Raw genomic sequence first — 17356 nt, 5'->3', positions numbered from 1 at the left:
CTATGCCCAGCTAATTTTTCTATTATTTTTGTAGAGATGGGGGGGGGGGGTCTTGCTCTTGCTCAGGCTGGTCTTGAACTCCTGGCCTACAAGCAATCCTCCTACCTTGGCCTTCCAGAGTGCTACAGGAGTAATTCTCCAGGAGTGAGCCACTGCGCCTGACCTCCATCTGTTTCTTTTTACTCTTTTTAATGTGGCTACTAGAAAATTTTAAATTATATAGGTGGCTCACATACTTCTACTGGCCAGTGCTGATTACAGGATTCCTATAATGCTGACATATGATCCCTATAGAAACCAGGTCAGGCCCTTCCCTCCCACCCAGACATGATCCATGACCATGGTGGTAATTATTTTTATGGAACCTAAACAGTGGATGTATAAAAAATAATTTTTAAAGTAAGAACCAACACCCTGTCTTCTTTTTTCCAGCCCTACACTTGCAGTGGCAGCTTGAAGGTAATAGCATTATGCTCTTTAAGGTAGGAGAAAGGAAACCACTTAGAAACCCAGTCAGGCTTTAACATGCAACCTTCAGAGCAGGAAGGTTGAAATCTTATTAGGGGCTTAAAAAAAATGAAAGCAGGTCTAAGAGACATGAGGCCGCAAACAGACAAGAATTTTAATTCTATGACCTTCATCACAAATACAGTATATTTGGCAAATATTTACCTTATATAGGCCCTAACTTTAAAGTACATCCATAATCTGACCACTTCTCTCCACCCCTACTACCATTACCCTGGGCCAAACCACAGTCATCTCTTTTTTTTTTTTTTTTTTTTTTTTTTTGAGCTTTGTTGCCCAGGCTACAGTGAGCGCCTTGGCGTCAGCCTAGCTCACAGCAACTTCAAACTCCTGGGCTCAAGCAATCCTCCTGCCTCAGCCTCCCAAGTAGCTGGGACTACAGGCATTCGCCACCATGCCCGGCTAATTTCTTCTCTATATATTAGTTGGCCAATTAATTTTCTTTCTCTTTATAGTAGAGATGGGGGGTCTTACTCTTGCTCAGGCTGGTTTCGAACTCCTGACCTCAAGCAATCTGCCCGCCTCGGACTCCCAAGTGCTAGGATTACAGGCGTGAGCCACCATGCCCAGCCTGCACTGTCATCTCTTTTCTAGATTATTGCAGTTGACTTCCAACAAATCTCTCTGCCTCCACCTTTGTCTCCTTCAGTCTAATCCTAACACAGCATCTAAGGCAATAATACTTTATTCAAAAAAAGTTGAGTCAGATCATCGCACTGCCCTGCTCAAAGTGCTCTGTGGCTTCCCATCTCACTCAAGTAAAAGCAAAAATCCTTATAATGACCTAGAACTGCACCATGCGAGATGGTGGCCATTAGCCACCTGTGAGTAAGTTTAAACTTAATTAAAATAAAAATTTAAAATTCAGTCCTTGAGTCTCATGAGCCACATTTCTAGTGCTCAATAGCCATGTGAAATGTTGCAAGTTGCTATTGGATTGGACTAAGCAGATATGCAGTATTTCTGACAGCACAGATAGTTCTATTGGGCAGTATTGGTTTAACATCTAGAAAGGTTATTAACTGCCTGCCTGTGGGCAAATACAGCTTCCTGATGCATTTCACATGGCTGTTATTTATTTGACTTTTAGAGAATTTGAATTTGATGCCAACACTTGTTTTTGTGATATAAAGTTTTAAAAATTTATGTTGTGGAGGGAATACAAAATATTATAGCCATTTTGGAAAATAATTTGGCAGTTTCCTACAAAGCTAACCATAATCTTACTATGTAATACAGCAATAAGTATTTAGCCAACTGATTTGAAAAGTATGTCCACACAAAAACCTGCATGTGAAGGTTTATAGCAGCTTTATTCATAACCCCCCAAACTGAAAGCAACAAAAATTTCCTTCAATATGTGGATGGATAAACAAACTGTGATATAGTCATACAATGGAATATGATTCAGCAATAAAAGGAAATGAGCTATCAAATCACAGAAAGACATGAATGAACTTTAAACTCATATTACTAAGTGAAAGAAACCAGTCTGAAAAAGCTACATACTGTATGACTTCAATTATATGATTCTTAGACTTTTTAAAAAGATCAACAGCCACCAGGATCTGGGGGTAGAAAGATATTGAATAAGTGAAGCACATGAAATTTTTTAGGGCAATAAAACTATTCTATATGAAACTATCATTGCGGGTCATAACACTATGCATTAATCAAAACCCATTGAACTTTACAACAGAAGCTTAAAATATGCAAATATTAAAAAAAATAATTTAAGAGGTTGGGGGAATCCCAGGATAGAACACAGAATGTTACAAAACTATATTACAAATATATGAAGCCACCTCACTGAAAAGCATGAGGAAAAAAGGTGCTGACCTTAAGTAACTTTGGAAATGAGAGGAGTCTGTAAAACTAAAGGCATAAGCACTGTACTCTAGTTGATAAAGTTGTTCCCCTTGGGAGCATGGGAATCAACAATTCTAACACTCTTACAAATGCATATAGAATTGAACAATTAAGTAAATGAATGGCAGACAGTGGCAGTCGGGTTTCTCACTCCCACTGTAGTGGGAGTTTACAGATACTGGAAAGAGGCTAGAATGATCCATGTAGCAATGCACTGGAGTTACATACATTAACATGACCTCATGTTTACCTTAATAGAGACACAGATGGTTATACACAGAAGTATTTACCAATATGCCTACAAGCATGCATTAGTATACACACATATATTTCCTTGCCCTGTCGGCTGAGGGGATATAGAAGCAGCAACACTGCAGTAGTGATGAGCACACCTCGAGCCCAGTGCCTGGTTTCTAACACAGTCCTACAATAGGAGCAACCAGGGATCTGTGGAGAAATGGCTGATTCCAGGACTGAGGCAGGAAATATACGAGATGAGCCTGGAGCATCTTGTGGCTCCAGGAAGTAAGGAAGTGCTCAAAACAACAACAACAACAAAAAACAACAACGGGAAAATGTCACAGAGACATGGAAGCAAACTGAAAGAGCTCCCAAGGGCCAAAGATGGAACAGTTTGAACAGCAAAATAAAGTAGCGTTGAAGTATAACCCAGAATATAAAGTAAATATCCATCAGTCTTTACAGATATAATCATTATTGAAAGATAAGTAGGAAAGAAGAGACTAATCTCCTGTGCAGAAGAACAGCAGGTAACGTATGTAGATACTCATTCCTCAGGGAGGGGGAGCCTAAATCTCCACTCCTTAAAAGTGTGGGCTGCACATAGCGACTTCCCTCCAAAGGGGGCGCTATGGAGGGGAGGAAATAATAACTTTACAGTAGAAAAACCTGAAAAACACTACTTCAGCCAGGTGATGGAGGCCAACGTCTAGAATGATAAGTCTACAGGTTGGTGGCAGGTACCCTTCATATGATGTGATTAGAATGGCACTTTACCTTCATCCCATAATTCCTGTCCAATCATGTGAAAAGCATAAGACAAATTCCAACAGAGGGACATCCTACAAAATATCTGAACAGTACTTCTCAAAACTGTCAAGGTCATTAAAAATAAGGAAAGGCTAAGAAACTGTCACAGTCAACAGGAGACTCCGGAGACGTGACCGCTAAATGTAATATTGTACCCTGGCTAGGATCCTCGAACAGAAACAATACACTAGGTAAAAAACTAAGGGAGTCTGAATAAACTATGAACCATAGTTAATGATAATAATGTATCAATACTGAGGCTGGGTGCGGTGGGTCACACCTGTATTCCCAGTGCTTTGGAAGGCTGAGGTGGGAGGATTGCTTGAGGCCAGGAGTTTGACACCAGCCTGGGCAACATAGCAAGACCTTGTCTCTACAAAAAAAAAAAAATTGTTTAATAATAAAAAAGTATCAGTACTGATTCATTAACTATAACAAATGTACCACACTAATAGAAAATCTTAATAATAGAAGAAACAGGGCGTGGACTATGTGGGAATTCTCTGTACTATCTTTTCTTGTGAACTAAAACTATTCCCCTAAAAAATAAAGTTTATTTTTTTTAAAAACCCTGATGTTCTGGCTTCTCTTGAAAAAAATCTAAAGATCTGGAATGGATGGGTTCACACTCCCTCATGCAACAATCTGTTAGGGAAGGCATAAGCAGTTCCCCTGAGCCCCACTATCCTCCTGCTCCTCATCTCACTTATTTGCCTGACTTCATGACCTAAAACTGATTTTGAAAACAAAAAATAATAAGAAGAAAATCATGACCTAAAACTGATTTTGTAAATAAAAAAAAAAAAGTCATGAATTACTTGCCTGACCCCTGTAAGTTTGCAACCTCTCCTCTAAACCCAGTATAAAATATTATAGCAACAATTCTGTTTCTTTTAAACCTAAGAAAATATTTCTGCCATGCCAGAGACTGTCAAAAGGCATCCCAGTTGGAGTATCAGCCCAGGCAGAGTTGCTCAAACAACCTGGGATTTATGCACCCCATCGCTGCTAATTCCATTAAATAGAAGCAGGAGTTTGTCTTCCTTGCATGCAATTATTTCTTGATTAACTGATTAAGTGATCTTTAAAATGCAGTTGTCTTCTTTGGCATGTGTTCATAAATGTCACAGATGCTCCCAAATTGCTTCCAATCATAGCAGCCTTTAGTCAACAGGCTGCCTGCTTTATCCACCTGCAGGGGAACATCTCGGGGAAGCCCCGAGGCCAAGAGCCAGGGAAAAGTCAACAAGGATTAAGGTTCTAATACCTATCACAGAGCAAAACTCTCCCCACAGGTTTTGCAACCTGAACTGACTTCTCAAGGAATCTCCCCCCCTTCTCTGAATACTGGTGTAAGGAGGAAGATAAACAAACATATAGTAAACTGAGTAGTTAAGTCTGCCAAAAGTCAACCGTCACCTCCACAAGTTCAACTCCACCAAAACAGAACCTTTTCTATGGGTCTCAGGCAGCACGCAGTTCAGCGACCAAGACCGCTGGTGTACTGAGAATTATCTGGTACTAGAGTTCAGCCCAATCTCTCTTTCAAAAAAACTACTTAAAGAGATCAAAAGGAAAACGCATCTCTTCTGCTCTTTTATTATGAGGTGTTTTTTGTTTTGTTTAGGGTGTTGCGTTTTATTTTGTTTTAAGACTATGATCAGATACTAGAACAGTCTCTTGCACCAACTTGCCCATTGTGCGGTTCTGGCCTTGTAACAAGAAGAGGACTTTATGAGCCAGGTGAAAATGTCACCTCCTTTCCCCACCTCACGGCACTCACAGCCCCCCACACCTATCCATCCCAGAGTGGTGATGGTCAGGGACAAGTAGAATTGCAGACTCAACCGGTGTCCTTCCTGCAGCCTGCTTCTAATTCATCCCGCCTCTTCAAGTCCCTCGCAATTGAAAACCCAGATTCACGGGATAAAGGGACACAGCTCAAATGGGTCTGAACTGTGGCCTGGAGCTTGTATATTGTCCCATTTGCTTCTCAAAATAGCCCTTTGAGGTAGAAGGATCATCATCACCATAAATACTGTCATCCTTCCACCTTGACACAGGAGTACGCTGAGACTCAGAGAAATGAAGTGACTTAAAACTAGTCCTACAAGCTAATGAGGGGAAGAACTTGGACTCAGTCTTTTCGCTTGTCATCATCACCACCGCCATCATCATCATCTTTTCCGCCAAATCTCTATGGAGCAACTACCGCAGCAGAATTCCGTGCTGGGTATTCTAAACTCACAGCCTTCATTTGTTCCTTCATTCAAATGTTTGGTTTTGCTACTAAATAATCAGAGGAGACAAAATATACACACACAAAGAGGAACATGACAAGCTCTAAACACAAAGTGGCACAGGTACCAGGGAAAGGCATCTGATGTAATCAGGGGTGACTTCCTGGAGGTGGGGCTTAGGTGGGTTTTGAGAAATGTCCCTGACAAGGTAGACAGAAAGCAGGAGTCTTCCCAGGCAGAAGAAATGAGCCAGGTTGAGGGATGAGGGGGCCAGCCGACAGGAACAGGAGGTGTGACTGGGGAAAGAGGAGATTGGTTAGAGCAGAGGGGAAGGAGCCAGGTTGGGCCAGCACCGGGCAGGGAGAGCTGAACCAGTGTGCACCAGATCGTACAGCCCCCCTCCTGCCGAAGTGTCCTCTGCAGGGTTTCCCCACATGTCCTCACTGCCATTGAAGTCGATAGACTAAAGATGGCTCCTGTAAATCTAAAATGGAGTCAGTCTTACTCTAACTATTACTGGAAGTTCCCAGAGGAGGGAGGAGGGAGTGGAGGAGGCCTGTTCCCAAAAAGAATAGAGAGGTCCTGTTCCAGGAAAAGTCCCTTGTCCCTCAATGTACCTTTCCATTGTTTGCTTGATTAACGACTAACAGCAAAGTTCTGCTTCTGTGATTGCTCGCTTGCAGAGCCGCCAGCCCCTAAGGTATAAGAAAACCGCAAAGGCTTTGTTTGGGGCTGTTTCTCCCTCCTTGCATGGAGTGGTGACAGCCCCTGCACAGGTAAACTAATAAACTAATTTGGCTTATTAGATTCTGGTGTCTGAGTCCCCTTGATCCGCTGGTTTACAACACCATGTCTGATGCTGGCAGAATGCAAAGAGACAAGCAAATGGCCTCATCTGTAACACCTGGCCAAAATGAGCTGATTAAATATTTCTCCCAGAGATATCTTTAAATCGGTTTGTACGGGTTGGTGCAGGCAAGGGCAGGGGTATGCATCAAACTGGTTTTATTCATCTGCAGGCACAGAAAGAATTTGGGTGGGTCAATAGGCACGTCCAAAAGATGGGCAGCATTCAGCAGCACAGGGCGAGCTGCCAGACCTCAAGGGAGTCTAATCCGGGGACAGGATGATGACAACAGAGGTGCAGGTCACAGCTGACCTCACGCAGACATGTACGTCTCTTCCCCAAGATTGGTCCTTGTGCATTATTAGGTTTCCACATACCTGGCTGAGATGGACCAGGGGCCACCTCATATGCCCAGGTGCTACTCCTCAACCTCAGAGTTATCCAATATCCAAAACATAAATCCGATTCTTAAAACCAAACATCACACATGCTAAAGTCATTGTCTGCACCTAGTTTAACAGAATGCAATTGCATGGCATATAATAGAAACTTAGTACATATTTCTTAAGTAAATGAATAAACCAGTTAACTCTATAGGATGAAAACTATTCTATCAGGATACAGACCTTGCCAGGAAATAAACTGGAGATAAACTTATACTCATCAAACACACACACACACACACACACACACACACACACACACACACACACAGATGGGACCTTTGTATTGTTTCCATTTTTTAAAAGTGCTTTGTATTAAATCAGGTTAAGAATTCTGAGCCATTTCACACCCCTCATTGAATGGGAAAAATAAAAACTAGCTGAGAAGAGGCTGGGATAGGTCACCTACCCTTCAGTCTTAAACTTAGGATAGCCAGGTAAATTCAGGCTGCCCAGCTAGGTAAGTCACAAATAGTGCATGAAAATACTTATAGTAAAAAACTAGGTTCACTTGAAATCAAACTTAACTGGGAACCTGTATTTTTATTTGCTTAATCTGGCAACCTTACTCAGACTCTGTATCTATAAAATGAAAGTGGCAATGGCAATTGCACTAACGAACTTACAGGGGCTTGCTGGGCAGCTGGAACAAAGTCCTGTGCCTGGAACTCTCATGACAGAAAGTAGATGTTGGTTGCCTGGGACCAGGGGTGGCTGGTGGGGAGCAAGGGCAAAAATGACAAGGAGACTTTTAGAGTGAAAGAACTTTTCCCATTGATTGCAGTGGTGGTAATGGCATACATTTACCAAAATTCACCACACGGAAACCCTAAAATGGGGAACTTTTATTACATTATTCCAAGATATAGTAAAAACATGTTAGTTTAGGACTCGATCATTTGACAATTGTTTTACTGATACAATTTACTTCATCAACTTTAGTAAGAAATCACATAATGTAATGGGTCAGATCAGGCTCTGGAGATCAAATCCTGGCTCCAACACTAACAGTATGACTTTGGAAAAATTGTGCCTCAGTTTCTTCATCTGTTAGATGGGGCTAATTATAATCCTAGCTCATAAAACGATTGTAAAAATGAAGCTATTACCTGTAAAGTGTTTGGCACCAATCTTAGCACATGGTAACTGCTTGCTAGTTACTATTTTAAATTAATAATACTAGTAGCCACCCAAGATCTAAATAGTTTCTTTCATATGAAAAGGGGGGAAATGATAAACATAAGGTGTAATGAAGTTGGAAACTGGATGAAGAAATCTTTCCACTTTAGGATTTAGAAAAATCTGGGAAAAATAGGAAGTATTTATTAAAATCTATTGTATACCCCATTGGGGGACCCAACTGTAGTAATTCAATATTTAAGGGCCCCTGTAGTGAATAACAAACACTTTCTTCTCAAATAGAAGATCAAGAATAAAAGCTTACTCACTTTATGTCTCTGATTCTGGACCTGCTAGGATTTGATTAGTCTGTATTCCTAAAAATAAGCCTTTTCCTGAGTCTGTTAGTGAAAGGGGCCAGATTCAGGGATTCTTGAAGCCTGTGAGTCAGCGAACGTTTACTGAGAATGTATTATGTGCCAGACTCCCAGAGAAACTGGTCCCTGGCCTTCACAAGCATGCTGTGAGGCTGACATCCACAACGACCTACTTGCTTATTACTTCTGGTGAGACAATTGGCCAGAGGAGAGGTGAGGCAACCAGCCAGGAAGCAGGGGTCTGCCCCAGCCCGCTGCTGCCTCCTGCTTCGCACCTGGAGATGCTACCTCCCCTTTCCCACCTCCCACTGCAGGAGGACAGATGAGGGTGGGAGATGGTACCCTGACTTCTGCCTCCAAATGCCTAAAACAGCCATCCCTTCTCGTCCTTCGAGACTCCTCCACCCCCACCTGCCTCTGCTGTCTGCACAACGCCCCAGGTATGTTTTCCTCACAAGTAATTGCTTGCCTTTCGGAAGTCTGAATCCATGCGCCTCTTCATTCACTCATTTGACAGTCATGCCTGAGGACCTACTGGGCTGCAGGCACTGGTAATACAGACATGACCACGCAAATTAATAGTAACCACATTACAACTGCTTTCTTGTGGATGCCAAAGATACCTAATCATACCTTGAAGTGGACTTTTCCAATGCGCTATGACATATGAGCAAGGAGGCTCACTCCAGTGACCATTTCAGTCGCAGAAAAATGGAACCGAGCTGTCCGTCAACAGAAGATGGTTAAATGAACCGCAGTGTTATGTCCTCACTAGAAACCCAGACAGAAAGGACTCTCACAGAGAATGTTAATAGCTGTTGCCTCTGGGCAAGGTTTTTCTGTTGTCTCTACACTTTTCTATTTCACTTTAGTCATGTGCTCTTCAGAATCTAGAAATGAAAGGAAATGAAAAGAAAAAAGAAAAGCAAAGAAAAGAAAAAAGAGGAAAAAGAAAAGGCAACAATTCATAGAGGAGGGGAAGGAAGGTCAAGTTTATTTCCAAACTTCCATTTACTCCTCTGACTCATTTTGAAGGCTTATAACCCCTCCTTAGAAGGACTATAAAACCCATTAGAGTAGACTAATAAATCAGTCTCCCTCCCAGAGAAAATACTGTCCAGACATCAGGGTGAGAAACTATGGTGGGAAGCGGCCTCTTAACTTGATAAGTCATCTGTTTCCTGGGTTCCCAGTATTTGAAGCCTATGAACAAGGCCATTTGAAAACAAAAGTAGAGACACATCTTTTTAAAAGGGGTATGCTTAAGAAACTCTAGAGAGAAAGGAGATTATCTCTTTTGTTTTTTTAAACTTAGAGAGGGTCTCACTCTGTTGCCCAGACAGTGCACTGGTGCTAATGTAGCTCACGGCAGCACTGCAGCCTCGACCTCCCAGACTCAAGCAATCCTCCTGCTTCGGCTCCCCCAGTAGCTGGAACTACAGGTTCAAGCCATCATGTCCAGTTATTTTTAAAATTATTTTTTGTAGAGATGGGGTCTCACATGTTGACCACGCTGGTCTGGAACTCTCGGCCTAAAGTGATCCTCCCTCCCTGGCCTCCTTAAATGCTGGGATTACAGGCATGAGCCACCAAGGTGGGGCAGAAAGGAGATGAACTACCCCTGCATGAGATTCCTATGACTCTGCACCTTGGTCTAGACTTGGTTTGCCTATCTTGAAGAAGGACATCGTCCTGGGGAACACTGGGCACTGAAACGGAGCCCTCCATAGCCCCAGCGTCCTGCCAGGGGGCTGGCGGGGATGGTCAGGCTGGAAAGGGGTCGGGAGAATCGTCCGCGCTCTCCCCCATCTCACAGCCATAGGGTGATTAGGAGCAGCAGGGAGTATTCGTGGAGCTGTAGGACAAGCAATTCACAATTAATCCTTGCCAGGACCCCGTCTCACAAATGAGAAGCTGAGGCTCTGAAAGGTCCAGTGTCTTCCCAGAGTCACACCACCCGGGGCCTTGGCACACTTTTCCCCACCTGCTTCAGGTGCACAGGCTCGTACCCGTCTCCGACTCGCTCACCTGTTCGTTCCAACCGTGTAGCTGGCTGTAGCGCACCTTGCAGAAAAGGAACCCGTCCAGGTACACGGAGTACAGCTGCCAACACACAGACACCCGGCCCCGGGTCAGCCCAGGGAGCCCCTGAGCATTGCCGCCGGCCCCCTCCCTGTGCAGCCCGACCCAGCCCCAGGCGCACCACGTAGCGGCCCCCCAGCGCGTCGGGCCGCTGCTGGGACACCGGGATGCAGAAGTGCATCTTCATGGCTGGAGCAGCGGCGGGAGCCCGACCTGAGACCTGCGGCTGGCTGCCGAGCTGTCTGCGGCTCTGAGCTGGGCGGCCGCGGACGCAGCTGGGCTGCCCCCGCCCAGGGCGGGCACTGGGCCCCCCGCCCCGCCCCCTGCGTCCCCGCCCCGTCCAGCCGCTGCTCGGGGCAGAGCCAGATGGGGGCGGGGCGCATCCAGGGCCCACCCCCCCCTTCCGCCCCACAGCGTCCACTGTTGGCATTTTCTCCAAGTAGGTGCCCTGAGGGGCTTGAAAAAAGTTTGCGTCCCATTACCTGCCGACAATGCCGCAGTGCACTATGAATTAAGATGAAAAAACCCCACAAACATAAATCTAGTAATTACCCTATGACTAGCACGGTTATATTAGGTTCAGTTTTTTTGTGTTAACAGTTGTTAAATGTTAATACTTAATACACTTAAGATATGCTGCAGTATATGTAACCCTGCTTTAGTATTTTTTAAGCCTTTTTCTCCCTTCCCCTATACCAGAAACCTCAAAAAATGGAAGTGGCTTGTGTCTGTCTCCGTCTCTGAGAAGCCCTGGTTTCAAAAAGGTGCGGGCACCAAGTTAGCAGGGCTCACGCAAACACTTTCTTCTCTGGACTACCTGTCCCAGGTTCTTTCGACAGTCTCTCATTTTTAGTTCCCGTGGAAAATAATCCTTCTAATTCTCTTGTGTCACTTAAACCAAAATAGAATTCCTCCTGCCTTGTCGTGGTCGCTGGTGGAGAGAGCAGCAGAGTCACCAACGGAGGTCCCGCGGCAGGCCCTGGGCTCATTCTTCCTCCTCTCCTTTAACCCGCACAGAACTCTTCCAGGTAAACATCAGAGAGACATTCTACCAAGGACAAAACAGGCCTAGGGAGTGGAGGAATTTCTCCAAGGGCACAGAGCATTTTTTCCCTAGGTCTGAGTATTTAACCACAGGATTTAACCAGAATCATTGAAAGTCCTTTAAAATGCCCATCGCCGCCGGGGTAAGAGCTGAGTGCCTGAAACGGGCACCTGAGACGGGGAAGGAGAACCAACACTTGCCGCACACCTGGTGTTTCCCGCAAGTTTGCTGTGGGCCAGACCCTGGAGTACACCATGCCATTTAATTCTCACAGTAACCTGCGAGCTGGGAACCACGACAGTTCTGCCCTTACGGAAAAGGGAATTGAGACTTAGGGGAGGCAGTGGCATGTAGAGGTTAAAGGAATGGCAACAGGAATTCACAGCCCAGCTTAGTGGCTTCTAATCGAGGGGAATTGGGCAAGTGAGTGGACTCTTTAAGCTGCAGTTTCTTCTTCTATGAAATCATGTTAACAACTGTACTCACCTCAGTGGAATTCTCAGCCCAGGGTAGATGGGCCTTAGGGTCTTTCTCCTGTCTGCAGGCCATCTCTGATCTGGAGGGCCAGCCTCTAAGTCCAGGGGCATCCCTGAGTGTTCAAGGAGTGGGCAAGGGCTGATCAGGCTGGCTTTGAGATCTGGTCCAATCTTCAGGCTAAAGCGAAGGATCCTGGTGAGGCCCAGAAGTGGCCTCAGCCTTCAGGGATGGCCTGGGCCCTGGCTCTGCCCCATGCAATGTCCACACAGGGCCACTTCCTTCCTGTCATTTATTCCGCCCCTGAACCTGAACCAGACGGGGCAGGCCTCTGTACGTGTCCCTGTCCTCCTCCATTCCTGACCTTTGTTCTGGCTGGTCGGCTGTTATTCACTCAGTCAGTCAGTGAACATTATTGAGCTCCTTCTGTGTACTCTGCACTATGCAAGATATAGCACTGGAGCATGATGAAGAGATGCGTGTACCAGTAGCTGACACTGTAGGAGGCATTGCTCTGAACTCTTTATGCGAGTGAGGTCATTTAACTCTCACAACGGCTTGAAGCAGGGATTGATATTATCCTCATTTCACAGATGGAGAAACTGAGGCACAGAGCAATTAAGAAACTTGCTCTGAACTGTATAATTTGCAAGAGGCGGAGTAGGGTCATGAAGCGAGTGGCCTCTCTCCCGAGCCTGTGCTCTGTAAGTTGCTTTGCAAGGGTGCTTTGGGAAATCTGTACCATTACTTTATAGGCACGCCCTTTACTGTTTGTAATTCTTAATGCAGTTTTAAATAAGTTTTTATTGTACTCAGTTTATGAATCAATTCTATATGGTTTCCAAGGGTGTTTTAATTTACTTTATGCCCAGCACATGGTCAGCATTCAATAAAAGCTTAACATTCCTTCGTTCGGGGAGTATTCGTTGAGCATCTCTTATGGGCTAGGCACTGCAGTGACGTTGGTGAATATGACAGTCCCCTAACATTGCAGAACCTAAGCCTACTTTACAGATGAAAAAGAGGCAATTTCTATAGTGCGGCACATAGTATTACAGAACAAGTATACTTCTTACTGCTTAGTAAGCCTTTTAAGCACGATTTGCATGTAGCCTCTCATTCTACTTTTTGTGTAATCTTTTTGGTACTTGGATATCTGGTACCCACACTCTTTGGGGAGTGTGGATAATGAGGTATGGCTCTGTCCTGCAGTGGAACTTTCCAGATCTCCCAAGTCCTTTACACCCTTGGGCCTCTGGATGGGCAGTGCTGTAGGTACCATGAGGGAGCCAGCAAGGTGGTTCCTATAGACTGGTGCTCTTGTGTACACTACAGGGGCCCATCCAGGGTGCATTGTGGTGTCCTTTCCTCCATACTTTCTTATAACCCAGGCTTTGGGAAGCTTACCCCAATGGTCAAAGACATAGACCATATGAATAGGGACTTGAGCAAACAGAAGAGCTTCCTGATTGCTCATAGCTGTTTAGAGCACACACAGAAAGGGATAGAAGCGTGAGATGAGGTGTGTAGAGTTAAGTCTTCCCTCCTTGTCTATTTAGCTGTCAGAGTCCTCTTCACTCCCTTGAGGTTCAGACAAGTGAATCAGAAAGGTAAGGCTGGAAAGCTTGGGCTGTGCATCTTTCTTTGTCTTGACTTTACCTGTACTGGGCTGTGTTGAGTGCTCTGGGGTCCTTTGGAAGTTGAGGAAATATACAAAATTGTAGGATCCGTGGAGAGCTGCAAAAGTGCACCAGCAGTTCTGAAATGTCCATGGTTCCTGGATGATTTTCAGGTCCAGAACTCCTAAACCTAAAGACTGACTGTAGTTGGTTGAATAGTGTCCTCCAAAAATTCATGTCTACTTGGAACCTTAGCATGTGACCTTATTTGGAAGTAGGTAGGGTCTTTGCAGATATAATAAACTTAAGGCTCAAAACAAGATCCTACTGGATTAAGGTGGCTCTAAATCTAATGAGAGTGTCCTTGTAAGACACAGAAATGGACATCCAGGAACACGCATGGAGAAGGCCATGTGGAGATGGAGGTGGACAGTGGGATTGTGCTGCCACAAGCCAAGGAACAGCTGGGGCGACCAGAAGCTCGGGAGAGGCAAGGGAGGGTTATGCCCTAGAGCCTTTAGAAGGAGCACAGCCCTGCTGACACCTTGATTTCAGACTTCTGGCATTTGTTTCTGTGGTTGTAGGCCACCCAGGCTGTGATACTTTGTTTTGGCAGCCACGAGAAAAAACTCTACTGACCTTGTGGCCACAGTCAGCTTCATGCCATAGTCCAGAGGGCTGAACCCTGCCGTGGGTGTGTCTAGGAGAAGAATGAAAAAGAGAGAGAGCATCCCAGAGGAAAGGAGACCTGTGATCTGATGGACAATGTCTTGAAAATAATAACAAGACTGGTTAGCCCGAGGCAGCACTCACCATGGGCCAGGCAACTCACCCAAAGCCACACAGCTTGTAAGAGGGGCAGTCAGGACTCAAATCCAGGCAGTCTGGAAAGTCTCCGAAGTCCTTGCCCCTACTCATTTCTGCAAGCAAAAGTAACTTTTCATTCCGTACTTACTGAGGGGAGGAACTCTAGCACATCCAGGGCCCCCAGATTTGGGGGATGACATTAGGAAGAGAGCACTCTGTGAAAATGAAACTGTGGGGATTTGGAGTTTTTGCAGAAGTGACAACCAAGGGGTGTGTCAACGTGCTACTGAGAAGCTCAGCTCCATCCACGGGCCTCTGTGTGGGCACCACACTAGGTGTAGGGATTGGAAGATGAAGGTGAGAGAGGTGAAGATGAACATGAGACTAACTACAACAGCCTCCCAGCCCACGGGGAGGCAGACACATGCGCAGGCTGCTAAACACCAGCACCGTGGGGGGTTCCTGGGCAGAGCCGAGTGAGCGTGCCAGGACAGCACACAGTGGGGGCATGAACCCAGCCAGTGTGGACGGAGGAGGGAGCAGTGGGAAAGGCTTTCTGGAGGAGGTGCTGTGCGTCTAGATGGATCACTCTGGCGAGTGTGCCCATGAGGGGGGCTCTAGTGTAACCAGAGCAGTCAGAGCAGCAGGGAAGTTTTTCATGAGAAGAGACTGCAGAGCACAAGTCCTGTAAGGCACTCCTCGAAAACTGGGTGCCCTGGGGTGGGAGGTCTGGGTGACATTATCTGTAATAATTTCCTCTTGGACGATCACAAAGTGCTTTAGTGTATTAAGGGCTCTGAGGTGTCTGCAGAAAAGAAAACTGCAACTCTGTTTTAGGTTGTACCTATTCACAATGGGGGGCTAGTGTCCCAGGAAAAATCTGTCATTGTGTGAAAGAAGACAAAGGCCTGGGCTGGGGCAGTGTCAAAAAGGGTGGATTAAAAACTATTTAGGAGCACAGCACAAACGATTAATTAGTTAGAAATGGCTCCTGTCTTCAAGAAGCCAAAAGACAACCATTTAAGGCATTAGTAACTTGTCATTTGGCCCCAGACTGCTTTGTAATCCTTTCATGAGGTATTGCAAAGTTCGGCTACTTACCCTTGATCTACATTCTAGAGGTTTCTGTTTCCTTTCTCTTGGATCCTCTCTTTGTGGGTGATGCTGCTGACAACTGTTCCCATATGTGACCCTGCTCTGTTCCATCTGGCAGTGAAAACTGAACCAGGGATTGCATTCTGAAGAGATACAGGTAAAACAGCAAACATTCAACAGTAATTCACCGCACTCACACTGACAAAAAGATGGCATACCCCTGTATATTGTATCTTGCAACAAATCAATTTTTGTTAAATTGTTAAAAAAATAAAAAATGGGGAGGGAAGGTGACACAGGACTTGGATAGAGCAGGATATAAAGTAAAGAAAAGAGAGGGAGAGGAGACCCAGGGCTGCCTGGGGTTTGGGCGGGAGAGGCTTGCTGGGAGGCAGCAGGTGTGAGCGGGGAGCCCAGGTGCGCTTGGACGTGCTGAGCGGGTCGTGCTGGAGGGAGTCAGTTGGAGGGGCGAGGTGGGGATTGGGAGTCATGGGAACACAGGTGAAGGTCAGGGTCACAGGAAAGGGCGCAGTACCCTGGTGAAGGCATGTGGGTGCAAGAAGACATGGGCTCATGCTATGGAGACTTGGTAAAACCCCGCCAGGTGTGGTCAAGGCAACAGGAATGGAGTGAGATTAGATCTGTGACCTAGCCAGTTTTACTGTCCTGGGAGTGGACAGTAAAGGAAAGGGAAAGGAAGTGGACTCCTCAGGGCCCTGGTGGGTGGCATGTCTAGGAAAGGGTTTCCAGCCAGCCAGGGCTCCTCCAAGCTCTGTGCAAGGGAGGGGAAGACACATCTTGCAGATGGGAGATTCTAACCCCTAGCGTTGGAGAGCAGGGAAAGTTCATCAGGCTTTTGTCCAGCCAGGAGGAAGTGTCACCAAGACCGTCCAGCTTTCTCTGCTGTGACCCTATGCTCATCAAACAATCTTCCCATTAAGTGACTCGGATTCTGTAGGGTGCCAGTAGGGGACAATGCGCCAGAGGGCAAGTGCCCCTCCCCCTACAGGTCAGTAAATCAGAGCCTGCTGAAACAGCGGCTGCCTGGGAGCCTGGTTGTCCTTTCCAAGCCTGACCTATTCCAAGTACCCTGGCAGGCTGCTGGTGACTGCAGGAGACCCCTTCCCTGACGCTGTGTGAGGCCTGGAGGAGGGGGCGGCAGCAGGCACCCCTGTGTCAACTGTCCCTTTGGGGGGGAGAGATGGATGGTTTCAATGAGAATGATACAGAGCAGATGACCTTTCTCCCAGAAATGGGATAAAAGTGCACACAAGCCATGAAATTATCACAGTCATGTGCATGTCAATCCTGATTAGGACATAAATACAGGCCCTGACCATCAGTGTTCTAAAGACCACTCAAAGCGTTACCCAAAAGCTACAATGCAAAGGAGTTTTCTGCCTCTCAAAATGACAGGAATGCTTTTGAGGAAAATTTCATCCAAGCTGTAGAAGAGTCTGAACAACCATTGCTACTTAATAGTTAGTTGATGATAATAATAGTAAGCACAGCTAGCTTTAAGGGTTTACTCAGTGCCAAGCACCATCCACTTTACATACCCTGCACTAACTCATTTAATCCTCAAAGTGACCTTGAAGTGGGTACTATTGTCTCCATGTTCCATCTGGAGAAACAGAAGCACAGTGAGATTAAGGGACTTCCGCAGTGACATACCCCTGATGTCCCTCCCCGATGGCCTCCTTTGGACGACCCCCACAGCCCCTCTGGGATACTCCACAGCCCCCCTCTCCTTGTTACCTG

At 45.7% G+C, this 17356-nt stretch overlaps 1 protein-coding gene across 1 annotated transcript in view; it reads right to left on the bottom strand.

The window, feature by feature from the left end:
* Positions 1 to 10742, bottom strand: part of SNX31 (sorting nexin 31) — a 66414-nt gene extending 55672 nt beyond the window's left edge. The window contains exons 1-2 of the mRNA XM_012762028.2: positions 10677 to 10742; positions 10502 to 10576 (exon numbers count right to left, since the gene is read on the bottom strand). Coding sequence (XP_012617482.2) covers positions 10502 to 10576; positions 10677 to 10742 — 141 coding nt within the window. The remainder of the gene's footprint in view (positions 1 to 10501; positions 10577 to 10676) is intronic.
* Positions 10743 to 17356: the final 6614 nt, after the last annotated feature.

Source organism: Microcebus murinus, chromosome 7, assembly GCF_040939455.1.
Source record: "Microcebus murinus isolate Inina chromosome 7, M.murinus_Inina_mat1.0, whole genome shotgun sequence".
Classification (NCBI taxonomy): domain Eukaryota; kingdom Metazoa; phylum Chordata; class Mammalia; order Primates; family Cheirogaleidae; genus Microcebus; species Microcebus murinus.
This window is presented reverse-complemented; position numbering and strand designations above follow the sequence as displayed.